Source organism: Penicillium paradoxum (assembly GCF_028828445.1).
Source record: "Penicillium paradoxum strain IBT 22861 chromosome Unknown utg000004l_segment0_segment0, whole genome shotgun sequence".
Taxonomy (NCBI): domain Eukaryota; kingdom Fungi; phylum Ascomycota; class Eurotiomycetes; order Eurotiales; family Aspergillaceae; genus Penicillium; species Penicillium paradoxum.
Window position 1 is genome coordinate 668,301 of NW_026643182.1, and position 12,866 is coordinate 681,166.

General features: G+C 49.1%; 4 protein-coding genes across 4 annotated transcripts; 1 reads left to right on the forward strand and 3 right to left on the reverse strand.

Moving 5' to 3' along the window:
- Window positions 1-295: 295 nt before the first annotated feature.
- Window positions 296-5,267, reverse strand: N7457_003998 (chromatin segregase YTA7; the record flags this gene model as incomplete). The annotated part of the gene is made up of 2 exons (XM_057175043.1): window positions 296-3,192; window positions 3,248-5,267. 2 exons carry the CDS (start codon window positions 5,265-5,267, stop codon window positions 296-298), a joined length of 4,917 nt encoding a protein of 1,638 aa, XP_057032090.1.
- A 2,358-nt stretch (window positions 5,268-7,625) lies between these two features.
- On the reverse strand, window positions 7,626-8,898 carry N7457_003999 (uncharacterized protein; the record flags this gene model as incomplete). The annotated part of the gene is made up of 3 exons (XM_057175044.1): window positions 7,626-8,022; window positions 8,086-8,573; window positions 8,629-8,898. Coding segments are annotated over 3 exons (1,155 nt in total), but the record flags the coding sequence as incomplete, so codon positions are not given.
- A 512-nt stretch (window positions 8,899-9,410) lies between these two features.
- On the forward strand, window positions 9,411-9,877 carry N7457_004000 (uncharacterized protein; the record flags this gene model as incomplete). Its single annotated transcript, XM_057175045.1, has 3 exons — window positions 9,411-9,542; window positions 9,628-9,754; window positions 9,822-9,877. 3 exons carry the CDS (start codon window positions 9,411-9,413, stop codon window positions 9,875-9,877), a joined length of 315 nt encoding a protein of 104 aa, XP_057032092.1.
- A 201-nt stretch (window positions 9,878-10,078) lies between these two features.
- N7457_004001 (putative C2H2 finger domain protein) lies at window positions 10,079-12,370 on the reverse strand (the record flags this gene model as incomplete). Its single annotated transcript, XM_057175046.1, has 5 exons — window positions 10,079-10,610; window positions 10,671-11,276; window positions 11,326-11,589; window positions 11,647-12,317; window positions 12,365-12,370. The coding sequence occupies 5 exons, from the start codon at window positions 12,368-12,370 to the stop codon at window positions 10,079-10,081; spliced, it is 2,079 nt and encodes a 692-aa protein (XP_057032093.1).
- Between the last annotated feature and the right edge of the window lie 496 nt (window positions 12,371-12,866).

Consider the following 12,866-nt stretch of genomic DNA (forward strand, 5'->3'; position numbering starts at 1 on the left):
CAATCTGTAGTTACTGGCTCATTTACGGAGGACTGTTTGTTCGAGACCATTTCATAGTCTACATACATTTCCCCCATGTCAAATGACCCGCTGAGACCGAATTTTGCACAAATAAGAAAATTGGGTAATTCACATTGCTCCCCCATCCATCTCGCCGTCCGAAAGAAAACAAAAAAACACAAAACAAAGAAAGACCATCGCCAGATCAAAGGGGAATATGAACTGAGTCAACATATTGACAGAATAAGAAAATGAAAGAAAGGGACGGAAGCATAGAATAGCCATCAGATAACTCTCACTGGAAGCTGAGGTTGGCCAAGATATTCTTGGTCTGCTGGCTGATGGGTTCGATCTCCTGCATTGCCTGCATGTCTTCCAGGACTGCATTGTATGTCTTGCCGAGACCGTCGGCAACGAAGGTGCGATTCCATTCCCCACGCTTGTGCCACAAGTAGTCCATCAAGCTGGTGTTGATCTGTTCGAGCTGTTCCACCGAGAACCCACTGGTCGACAGGGTCAGCTGCGTGTGCAGACGTTCAACAACTTCAAGATCGAGGACAAATGGCTCGTGGGGTTCTTCGTCCAGAACAGATTGCAGGTTAGCCGAAGCATTGATTGCTGGCATGTTGGGTGCATCGAAAAGAGGGGGCTGGGGCTTCGACTGAGACTCGCTTCCATTCAAACCGCTGTTCTCCTGGGTGTCGGCATTGCTAAACAACGAGTCCCGAGGACGGGGAGAAGGCTGGCTGCTGTCGCCTTGTTGGGTGTCGGGCAGGTGATCTTCCTGCGATACGCGATCAGGGTATTGAGTAAGATCGGGGTATTCGGTTCGGGAAACATGAAGGCTTTGAGTGTGGTAGGTTTGGTTGGACAGATGGTCAGAGGACTTCTTGTCCGAAGTTGTCTGAGTAGTGGATGCTTCGTTAATGTAGTCGGCTGGCTGAGATCCCGGGGCCATTGGGGTCATCGGACCTCGCTGAGAGAAGCTCGAAAGACCAGATTCTCGGCGAATCTGCTGAGAAGGCGCAGTGTGGGAATAAGGAGGCTTGGGCTGCGCAGATGGTCCGAACGAACTTCCCTGTGTATCCTTGCTACCCGACTGATCATCCGAGTTGGACATGAAAATGTCACCGTCGCCATCCCCATGGGTGCCGTTGCTAGCACCGCCAGCATGGGATCCAAACTCGTTGGACTCTGAGCAGTGTCCTGTATGGTCTCCGTTGGCGAAACTCAGACTGAACTGATTTGCGGGGGTCAAAGGGCGCGAGACTGCTTTTTCGTCATCGCCATTGGTAGGGAAGGACTCGCCAAGGTGAACTGGCTCAGATGGCCCCGGTTCAGTGTCGCCGTGCGGCATGTTAGCAGACGCAGAGAGAGGAGCAGCCTCGATTTCCGCCTGAGCACGTTTCTCGCGCTCTGCTGCCTCCTTCTCGCGAGCCAACTCACGCACATAAATCTGCTCACATTCTGCCACGAGAGCTGGTTCAGATACAATCAGACTGGCAATGTCAACCTCCACATTTGTGTGAAGTTCCTTCGATCGCAACGTGCGGTCCGGGTCTCCAATTTGTCGAGAATCTTTGACCAATCGCTTGACATCCGCCACGAAGTCCGTAGGGCGTTTGTAGTATCCATTCGAAAGACGTTTTTCAATTGTCACGATGTCCATGTTGTAAAAGAACTTCCCAGTGGCAGTCTCACGGAGACCCAGCACACCATGTTTGTCGTATGCTTTCTCGTAAGGCCGGTAGGTATTTTGTTGATCTGGAGGAAGATCACTAGTAACAATGTTGGGGTCTTCTTCATCCCACAAGTATCGGATTTGGGATTCATCGATCACACCCGACTTGAAACGCTTGTACCGCTTGATTTGGTCCATGATAGGCTGGATTCGAATTTTCAAAAGATTCAAGTTGTGATAATCTTTCTTCTTTTGAGCCTTGAGCTCCTCCTTGGTGGGTACTGCTTGGGGCTTTGGAGGCGGTGGCGGTGCAACTTCCAACTCTTCTAGCTGGCGCAGTTTGCGATTTTCTGGGTTCGGGAATCCCTTAGGAGGAGTCTTGACAAATTCAATGATCTTTGTGAAGAATTCACGGCGAGCATCGTGTGTTGGAGCAGATAGATCATACAGGTTCTTCTTTGAGAACCCAAACATGCTCTTGAGCAAGGTTGCATCCACTTCCTCTTCCGATGATTCAAGAATACCGAGCAAAAGAACCGGGTCAGAAGGTGGCACTGAGCGCAAAAGACCTAAGAAAGTAGAAATCACAGCAGGTCCGACAGTCTGGAACCAAAGGTGAATGTTGGGAATGTAGATGACACTAGGCTTGTGGCGCTTGACCTCAGTGAACAACTGGATGACTGCTGCTTCTGGGGAGCGGGTGGAATCGCTGAGCAGAGTAGGAAGATCGAAGGCTTGGACATGCAGACCTTCAAACACATGTAGTAGCGCACCCGCGAGATATTGCTGGCCCATGCCATGGGGACCTCGGAGGAGCAATCGAGGTCGGAAGACACGCGATCGATCAAATTCTTGCAAAAGCAGCTCTCGTCCAAAGCCGGCACCATCATCAAGCTCCTCATATTGAGCTTCCTCTAGAGCAGTGAGTTTCTTTCGCTGAGGCAAAATCTCCGACAACAAAGACTTGATTTCAGACAAGGGATGACGGAGCAGGGGTTCAATATTCGGAGGGAGAGCAGTCGCGCCAGATGAAGTAGACCGTTCTGAAGAGGGCACCATCTTTTTGATTGCCAGCATGAAATCTTTGGGTGCGACATCGATTGTCTTCGGGTCAATCACAAGCTTCTGGTCTGATTTGTAGATTTGAGGGTATCGTCTCTGCACGGCATTGATTGCAGCCTCAGTGCAAAGCGCTCGTAGATCGGCACCACCATATCCCTTTGTCATATCCGCCAATTCATCCTTGATGTGGCTAGGAAGGGGAGGGTCCCATTCTTTGGTGTGAATGTCGAGAATAGCACGGCGGGCTTCGATGTTAGGCAGCGAGAAATAGAACTCACGGTCAAAACGGCCGGGTCGTCGAAGAGCAGGATCGACAGAGTCGGGTCGATTAGTGGCACCGATCACGACCACTTGACCACGGCCATCCATACCATCCATCAGTGCAAGCAAGGTCGAGACGATCGAGGCATGAATCTGTTCTTGTTTGCTCGATCTCACGGGAGCCAAACCTGAAACAAAATATTAGCGATATGTAACCAATGGGTTCGGGTTAACCCGTCTTACCGTCAATTTCATCAAAGAAGATAATGCTAGGCTGATTCTTGCGAGCTTCTTCGAAAAGAAGTCGAAGTTGTCGCTCGGCCTCACCAACCCATTTGCTCAATGCGTCCGCACCCTTCCTCATGTAGAATGTGACCTTGCGTCCCTCGGAACTGACACTGTTGGCGAGAGCCCGGGCCATGAGCGTCTTTCCGGTACCAGGAGGACCATGGAACAAAACGCCACGAGGAGGAGTAATGTTGAAACGCTGGAAGATTTCTGGGTACAGCAGAGGCAAGGAAACCATCTCTTTCAACTGATCAATGTGGCCTTGCAAACCGCCAACATGGTCGAAGTTGACATTCATGTCTACTCCCAGGGGGTCTGCATCAGCTAGAGCCTGCTTGTTATTGAATTTGCCAAGGTTTGCAGGCGTTCCGGATGAGTTCTGAGCAGTATCAGCCGACTGGTTGTGAGTAGCTGCGAGTCCACCACCAGAAGCAAGACCGGTACGATTCGGTTGTTGAGGACCTTCGTCATCACTGCTATCGCTGTCTACTCCCCCGGTGGCTGTAGGGCCACCAGGAACACCGAGGATTGCCGCGTTACCACCACCACCAAATGGACCGAATGTTGAGAACAAGGTGCGCTGCCAACCACCTCCGCCACGACCACGTCGGGATGGAGATCCAGTCACTTCGTTGTCACTGTCTTCAGTGGGTTGAAGTATTTCAGGTCGAATGATGCGATAATCAACATCCTTTCGGTTGCGACGCGGCTTCTCGTACACGACCGCTTGTTTCGCACGACGACGGAAACGGCCGGACGTAAGATCATCCAGTTCATCAGCAATTTCATCAGCCTCTTCTGTGGGCTCACGGGCTCGAGCAGGCCGCTGGCGCAGGCCAGGGCGCCGGCTGGCAGAGCTGTCTTCGGCTTCCTCGCGAGCTTGAATCTTTTTGCGGGGAGAGGCACGCGAATCAGAATCAGAATCTTCCTCCTCATCATTCGATGGCTCTTCTTCTGGTTCAAAATCGCTTTCTTCATCTTTGCTCTTGCGTTGTGAGCTTCGAGGTGGCTGCTTCCGGCTTGGTCGACGCAGCTGTGAGTCTTCTTGAGTCTCACCTTCTTGCTCTGCGTTTCCTTCCAAGGATTGCTGCAGAGAAATTCCATCTTGCTGCTGAGTTGCTGGAAGCTCGTCGGTGTGTTCGGAATGAACGTTCTTATGGTCCCCATTTTCTGATTCGGGGACAACGTCTTCATCGTCCGGCATTTCTTCGTCAATTGGGTCGTTATCCCTGTCATTCACTGGTAAAGTATCACCTTCAGCGCTAACTTGGGGCACATCGCTCTCCAGTACTTCCATTTGCGAGCCCTGAATAGTGGTTTCGTTGATGATTTCGTCTTCTTCGGCGTCCTCATCCTCTTCATCGATGATCGTGCGCTTGGCCGCGTTGGCCATGCGACCAACTCGCGCAGCGCGGTGGGTGGGAGTATTTTCTGGGCTTCGGGTACCTCGCTCGACGGTTTGCATGTGTCGACCAGAGTTGGTAAGAGCGTAAATATCCTCTGAAGCGTCACGGGTGTGGCGGGTTACACGTTTGCTGTAAGCCAGGTAATTGGGCGGGAGCTTCAGCTTGATGACCGCGCTCTTGCGGGGTGGAGAAGCTCGAGTTTCTTCCTCGCCAGCCTCATTGACTAGCTCTTCGTCTGAATCGGGTTCCTCGTAATGCGGGCGATGGCTCTGTGTGGTTCGTCGACGCGCCGTCCCTCTGACATTGCGCTCCACCTCAGCATCCTCCGAGTCTTCTTCTGCCTCTTCAAAGTCGAAATCTTCAGACAAGTCTTCCTCGTCCGAGGTGATGCCATCGTCGGAGTCGCGTCGTCGTCTCTTCTTTGGGGCCGGTCGCGACTTTTTCTTGGGGCCCGCCTTCGACTTCCGGGCAGTGGAACGGGAGTATTTAGCATGATCACTGTAATCCTTGTCGTCGGAATCAGACTTGTTGGCGACCTCGTCAAGGGTGCGCTTTGCGCCACGAGCCATGGCGCCGGTTTGGTGATTAGGGGGATCACTTTGAAACCACAGTCAGCACAAATGACTCTAATATGAGGGGATACAGTGATAACACAATGAGAGGAATTGAAGACCAAGATAACAGGTAAGAGGTAAAGAGGCCAAGAGACGGGTCTTCGACCTTGCGCAATGCGGGCGGGAGGAACAAGACTTACGAATGATTCAGTTGTCGCCAGCAACAGCTGGACCACCCGATCAAAGGGAAAGGATCTGCCTGTCAGAGCAGTAGCCTTGAGACTTTCTCCCCGACAATTGCTGGTCAATACGTTAGCGGAGACGGCACGGTGGTGGAGCGCAATTGGGGCAGAGGTGGAAGGGTCTCACGGACTCGGGAACGCGTGGGAAAACAAAGGACTTGGAACGATGTCAGCCACCAAGACACATGCGCAGTGCACAGGGAGAATTGTCAAGATTAAAAGAAAGTAGAAGAAGATGGGAACTCGAGGAACAAAGACTTCAGGGAAGAAGGGCGGAAAGGACTCGCGCTCATTGGGGCTGACTACCTGAATGCGTGAGCCACTGTTGTGGCGTATTGATCCATTAGTCAACAAAGCGCACGTGCCACCCTCTTCAATGGGGGGAATGGCTTCAATAGCCATTGTCACCCTCAATCAGCCCATGGATAATACCCCCATGAATAGAGCATTGCAATAGCTCTATTCTCCTTTTGAATCGATTGAATCGATTCAATCAATCATTTTGATGCCCCAATACGGCATAAATCAAGATTAGCAGAGGTGGGAGGATGGCATGACACCGTGATGACAGGAGGTGTCAGAGGGCAATCAGGGACGTGAAGAAGACGAGAATAGCCCTTCGTTTTTTTGGTCTTTGGTTCATTGCCCTTTTCTGCCCCGGACGCTTTCGACTGGACCTGATATCATGTGCCGCTGACTCAGCGGTGGCTCGTGCCCAGGTGCAAGCCACCAAACAGCCCCGGAGAGCTTGTAGATCTACATACTCCGTACATGTACGTCGGATTTTAGACCCCTTCCGTTTTCGCTTTGCTTTGGACTGAGCAAATCGGTCTTATAACGGTTAGGAATTAGGAAGGCTTAGGGACTTACGGCATTGTTTGCCTGAAGCGATTTCGGGAGACTCGTGAATATACCAAAAAGTCTTTCCAAATTGAGGATTTGAATGAATGCCACTATATGGAATATACCTGGTACAGATATGATATTCCCTGTATGCATGGATAGCTACAGCGTTCCAGGCCCAGGCCTATTGAGAAGTAGGCACTATGCAGCAGGCCGAGATAGTTTATAACTTATAAAACAAAAAAAGTAATGATAAGAGTGGGATTCGAACCCACGCGCTTTCGCAATACGGTTCGTGTGACCTAAACGTATCGCCTTAACCACTCGGCCATCTTACCAATTGATGTTAAATAGGCAACTCCAGTGTATTCTATCCATATCAAACATCGATCAGACAGAAACTCTTTCCATCAAAGTCGGCTACTCACGAAATAGGCCGAGGCAGTAGGGGATTTTGTTGGTCGCAATCTTCTGTCATAGGAGTATAAGGCTACCATCTGAATTTTCCAACGTGGAAAATAATGTAAATATGATGGCCACGCAATAAAGAGAGGTAAATTTGAGTCTACAACATATGTGCATGTGAATGTTGTGGTCTAAAATACGAATGAGGTCATACGCTAATCTCTTGCACCGCAGTTTGTTCGTAGAATGGAACCATCGTTCAAAATGAGATAAGTGGGGGATCTAAATGGAGGCAAGACTACGATGGAAGAACTTCATTACAGTACACCCTGTCTGTAGTAATGCCTGGAGTCTGTATAAGATCGATATCTACTGTATCCCCAATCGAGAAATTCACATCTGCGGCCTAAAATCCGGTACATACTACACATTTCATTCATTGATCTCGAACTCTATTCACTAGACCAAGTACAAAAAAAAAACCAGCTATTCGTATCTACTAACAGAAAAGGTCTCCAGCAGAAAACAAAGCCTAAGATACAACCAATTGCTACTGGAAATGCCTTTGGTCTTGTCCAAACATGGTGTCTCATGTCGCCAATTGGACAGCAGTCACGGACAAAACGACCGAAAGGAAACACCTTTGATATACCCAAGAATTAGATCATCAATATCTTAGTCGCTCTATATTCAACAAATGCATTGCTATTGCTAGTTGACAGATCGATGTATCAAAGATTGCCTATTTGACACTGGGTAAATTCCACGGTTTCGAAGAGTATTTTCATTCTGACCCATACATCATAAGCTTCGTTTATCGCTTCGAAATGAGCCCAATTAAAGCAATATACGCTTTCAGCCCATGCCAGGCTCAACATCGACCTTAGGTTCTAAATAAACATCTCAAAGTATCCCCTTCGAACCACGTTCTTTCTTTCTTCCAGCCGTGAACAATGAGATCTCTGCCTACCTTGACAACTTCTTCAATTTTCTGCTGGCTGCCCCATCCAGAGACCCGAGTCCCAAAACAAATGAGGTGTGTACCAACGTGCATCGCAGTTCGAAACGCAATTTCATCGCTCAGAGACCCATATCCCTCTAGTAGCCCTTCGATGACCCAAACGCCCGCCTCCACATCTTTGAAGAGCTTCATCTCGTAAAGCTCAGCAATCATCTGGCCTAGGTCCAAGGCTCGGATCCCAATGTGCGACATTTCCCAGTCAACAACGAACAGTGTCGTTTCAGGCTGTCCAGTCAGTGGAACATTCGGAATGAGGACACTGAATATCACATTAGTACCATCCATTCTAGACGGCTCTAGAAGAAACAAACTCCGAACGTACTTTCCAGTCCAGAAATCTCCGTGAATAATCCCATAACTGTCATCATAGTCCTGTCTCTTCAGCTCTGCCGCTGCAAGATCACGAACTTCCTCAAATACACCGCGACTGTCTTCCAGGAGCACCGGGAAGTCTTTAATAGTGTCCACCAACATCACGTAGTTGATATAAAACTTCAAGTCTTTCATCACATCACTCTTATTGAGAACGGATGTGAGCTCCTCTTGTTCCGGTTGGATTGTCCACTCGTGGAAGGATCGTAGCCAACCTCCAATAGCGCGACCGAGCGATTGCGCTGAGGCCCTCGACGTGCCATGGGAAACTTCCGAGAGTAAATAGTTCTTCAGATTGAGTGAATTGGGAAGATCTTCGAGAACTTGTGTGTGCGTTTCTCGGTCAAAGTGGAAGAGGCGAGGTGGTTTCACCGTGATATGATCCTGGGAGTAGGGTGAGGCGCTATCAAGTGCTTGAAGGACGGCTTCTTCAAAGTGCTGACCTCAAATTAGTCAACTCCCATAATCAACTTCTGATAGAAGGAAAACAAACGCTTCGCGTGGCAGCAAGTTTGAAATTTGGATTGGAAGCTAGATAGTCTTTGGTATGTTTAATGATAATGGAACTTGCAGTTGACGAGAGTATGCCTCGGTATACGAAATTGGCAGTACCTCCGGACAAAGCACTGATGGAGGAACACGCAAAAGGGGTATGCAAGAGTTCTTGCGAGATTTGATCCTGGATTTCATCTGTCTGTTCCATGTTGAACGTCTGTTTGGGCAAAGGTTCGAGGAATTCGAAGTACACCTTTTGTCCAGTATGTACTGAAAGACGCTAGTACATATCGGGTCCCCGCAAACAGGGCAGCGGATATACAGAAAGGCGATTGTTAGGCCCCACGGAGGACATATATGCACAGCATACTAAGTGTACAGGGTAGCCCTGCTTGTATGACTGGTCGAGTTTGAGTAGTGATCAGAAACCGGCAACCCGTGGAAGCAATAAATCGCAAAGGGAAGTCTCTCGCTGATATATATCTACATGCACGTACGTCCTCTACAGGATGGTTTCTATTTCCTTCCCAGTTTACTCTCCGAGCCAACTGCCAGAAATCAAAAACCGTATATTAAATACCAGAGAAGTTGCCAGCTCCAAGCAAATAACATACATACAATCAGGAAAAGGGACAGAAAGCGACCTGAAAACTTGATACCTCAGGGAACGCCAAGAACACACTAAACTCAAAGTGGAACACGAACTTCGACTTCGCTCTGGGCCTCTTCTTCTCTTTATACCTACATATCAACAGAAGCCAAGTTCTTCTAATTACCAATATGTTTTCACAATCAATTCGTCGTCTTACACCGGTATCTCTCCAATTTGCTCGACTGCCCATCAGTCGACGCACCTTCACCTCCACACAAGCCATATTGAACTCCCAGAAGCCAAGTGCCTACAAGGAAGGGGTATGTTGATGGTCTTTTTGTTTTATTTCCTTCTTCTTAATTAGATCCCAATGATTAAATTGCAACGTGCTAAATATCTACCTAGATGAATCAATATCGGGCTTTCACCGGTCCCTTTGCCAAGGTCTTCTTGGGAGGCGTGTTCGTTTACCAGGTTCTTTACTGGACCTGGTTGAAGTTGGAAATGGATGAGACGAAGGTGCAGAAGAATGGTAAGACCAACACTAGATTTATTGCGCTACCCTATCACTCATCTTATTAATGTTCCCTCCCCCACAGAACAAGTGGCCGTATTAGAGAAACAGGCCCGGGAGATGACTGCCTCCCAGAAATAATTACAATTTTGAAAAAAATGTGTACAATAGGTATTATGTTGGCCTGATACTCAGCGTCATATTGAGTTATGGCTTGAAATAACATGTCAATTCCATATTTGAACATTCATTATCGTGATGGTCCCCAAGAAAACACCAAACATTGTAGAAGATTCCATTATAGTACGGGGCTAGAATTTCATATTCATAACCCCTAACGTGTCATACCATAGCATATTTGCGCTTCCGCTGATCGACCGTTGCAGTCCTCCGACTAGTGTTCTTGGATGTGTGGAACACATTCTCACTCTGGGCCATCTCTTCTATCCCGAACGACGAAGACGGAAAACGCCAATCCTGACCTCTCTCCCCTTTCTTGAAATGCTCAATATCAATATGATTGAACCTTTCATCCCGGGCTGCTTGACCACGCTTGGTTAGCGTGACCCTATGGTTACAGAACCCGCACCAGAAGTGCGAGCCGTCTGCCAGATCGAGCCTGTTGTTGCCAACAGATGCTGCAACCTGATATTCTTCCACTCCATGCTGACGCAGGTGCTGGGTATATTTTTCGAGTCGATAGAATAGCTGCTCGCACGATGTACTGTTCCCGACGTGTTCCGTGCAGAACCAGCTTTGGACATGGAGATGCTGGGAGCTCTCGTGACGCTTCCAGTCAGCTTTGCTACCAAATGACTTTGCACAATGCGGAAATGTACAGCCGTACGGTCGTTCATGACGCTTCTGGTGCTTTCTGATGACGTTGATGGTTAGCACCGAATTAGGAAATCCGTAAGAGCCCAGGGTAGCTTACTTCATTTCACAGCGTAGCCTTGTCTTTTTGGAGCATGCGTCACATTGGAACCAGTCACGTTTCTCGTTATCAAAGTCTTGGGGTGTGCCTTCATTTTCATCGGATAACCTTTCCAGGGCTACCGAAAGCACCTTCTGCAACATCTGCCGTTGTGACGGGGAGAGTTGAGTATTGTCGGATCCAAGGTCGATACCCTCATCGATAGTCTGACTTGGCTTCCGTCCGCGGTTGTTCATCACCTTCGTCATGGCATTTATTAGGTTATCAGCTGCGTCTGCAACTGGTCCATCTGGCTTTGTCCCACGTTCAGTTGAAGCATCTTGGTTCGCCGAGAGACCCAGAGAGCCAAAAGCAGGGAAGTGAGAAGATTCGATGCCTGAAAGCGACGGCGCGCCCTGCTGAACGATTTGAGGCGAGCCAGTACCAAATGTGAAGATACCAGCCTTCTGTTGAGATACAGATGCATGATCCGGTTCGGATTCGCCGGTGGACTGGACAGATGCGATGTCTTCTTGTGCTTCAAAGACGGACTCATCTCTGGAGCTTTGCTCGTCCAAAGTTTGTTGTGGTTGTTGGCGAATGACTTTCTCGTACCAGTCCATGGATCTGCTCATGGGTTAGTTGGCCCAGTTCGACATTTTTATGTCAGACTCACTTTTTCAAAAGAATCTCCCCATCCTCTTCGCTATGCATCCGATTCAAGTGTTGTTTAAAGTTATCCAACCGTGGCCACTCCTTGTTCAGGCGCGGACAGTGTCTTCCAAAACACATATACATCATCTTGGGTCCACGTTCTGGTTCTTTGTTGTGAACGCACTTCTTATGGCGGGCAAGGTCATTGATTGTGCCAAATCCTTCCTTTCGCGCGCAATTTGGTACGTCGCATTTAAATTGCTTTTTGTGGCGGGCCTCATGTTTTCTGGGGAAGTTAGTTTGGTGCGGTGTTCCCTAGCGATTGCAAGTCTCAAAAACCTACCTTTTATCCGAAGGACACTTTCCAATCCATGGACACGATGCATGATCGCATCGCATCGACCCATCATTTGACTGCGACGGCGAGCCCACAAAGTCTGATGTATACGGTGAGCCAGACCCGTAGTGTGGATGATCAAAGGAAGTTCGAGGCTCGGCCGAGATATTGTCCTTGGGGACAGTCCGTGGACTGAACGAATCCACACCATACGAGGAAGCAACGACCGATTGGGTTGCACAGCTAGTCCCCTCATAGCCCGAATCGGCGGAGTGATAGTTATCCATGAATTGACTCCCAGTATCAGAGGGATCGGAGTAGTGATGTGAGAAGCCGCACTCCTGATCCGGTATCTGGGGGGGCATGTTCATGTGCGAAATGGATGTGGGTGGCACGCCGGTGATCAGCAACGGGTTCCAGACATCGTGACCACTCGTTAGACGTGTGTGGTGGGTGTATTGGTGGCCATATAGTTCCCGCGGGTTCGAAGACCATGGATTCATAAATGAGGGGCTGTTCTGAGCGGAATCCAGCGATGCCAGTTGGATATCTAGTAGGGAGTTTGTGGATGCGTCGAAGGGGAGTGACGGATTAGTATCCAACAGATCGTGTCCATCTCTTTCGACCATGATGCCTTGAAGAACATCTGTGGAGTCGTTCCAGCCCAGCTGGGAGTTCTGGCGGGCGTTAGATTATGATTGTGGAGAGTAAGCAGAGCACGAACCTCCATGGCTATATATAATAAGGTCTTAATATAAAGGTATTGACTGCACAGCCGGTGGGAGAGCCAAGTGTAAGAAGAATAAGCACATGAAACCCAAGTTGAGTCCTGGGGACCAAGCACCGTATTAAATGGCCAGATGCATGCAAATGCCAAACCCTACACGCGAAAGACACACGCTCCACACGCCCCGAGCCGGTTGAGTTCACCACGCGATAGTCAAGGGTTGGAATGTGCTAAGCGAGCCGGCATAATTAGGGAAATGCTCAACGAAAAGGGAAAAAGGAAAAAGCAAAGGCAAAAGAAATCCAATGCAAATTCACTAAGTTCACCCTTGCCCGTGGAATGCAACATGTCATCCCTTGATTGCACAGCCCCCGGCTACCTTGACCCGGGCAGATAACCTACATTGAGTGATCATCTCCATACCACACATGAGCCTCATCACCACCCCAATCAAACCTCAGCGCTCCTTGATTCTCGCCACGACTCCCGTACTCGGGTC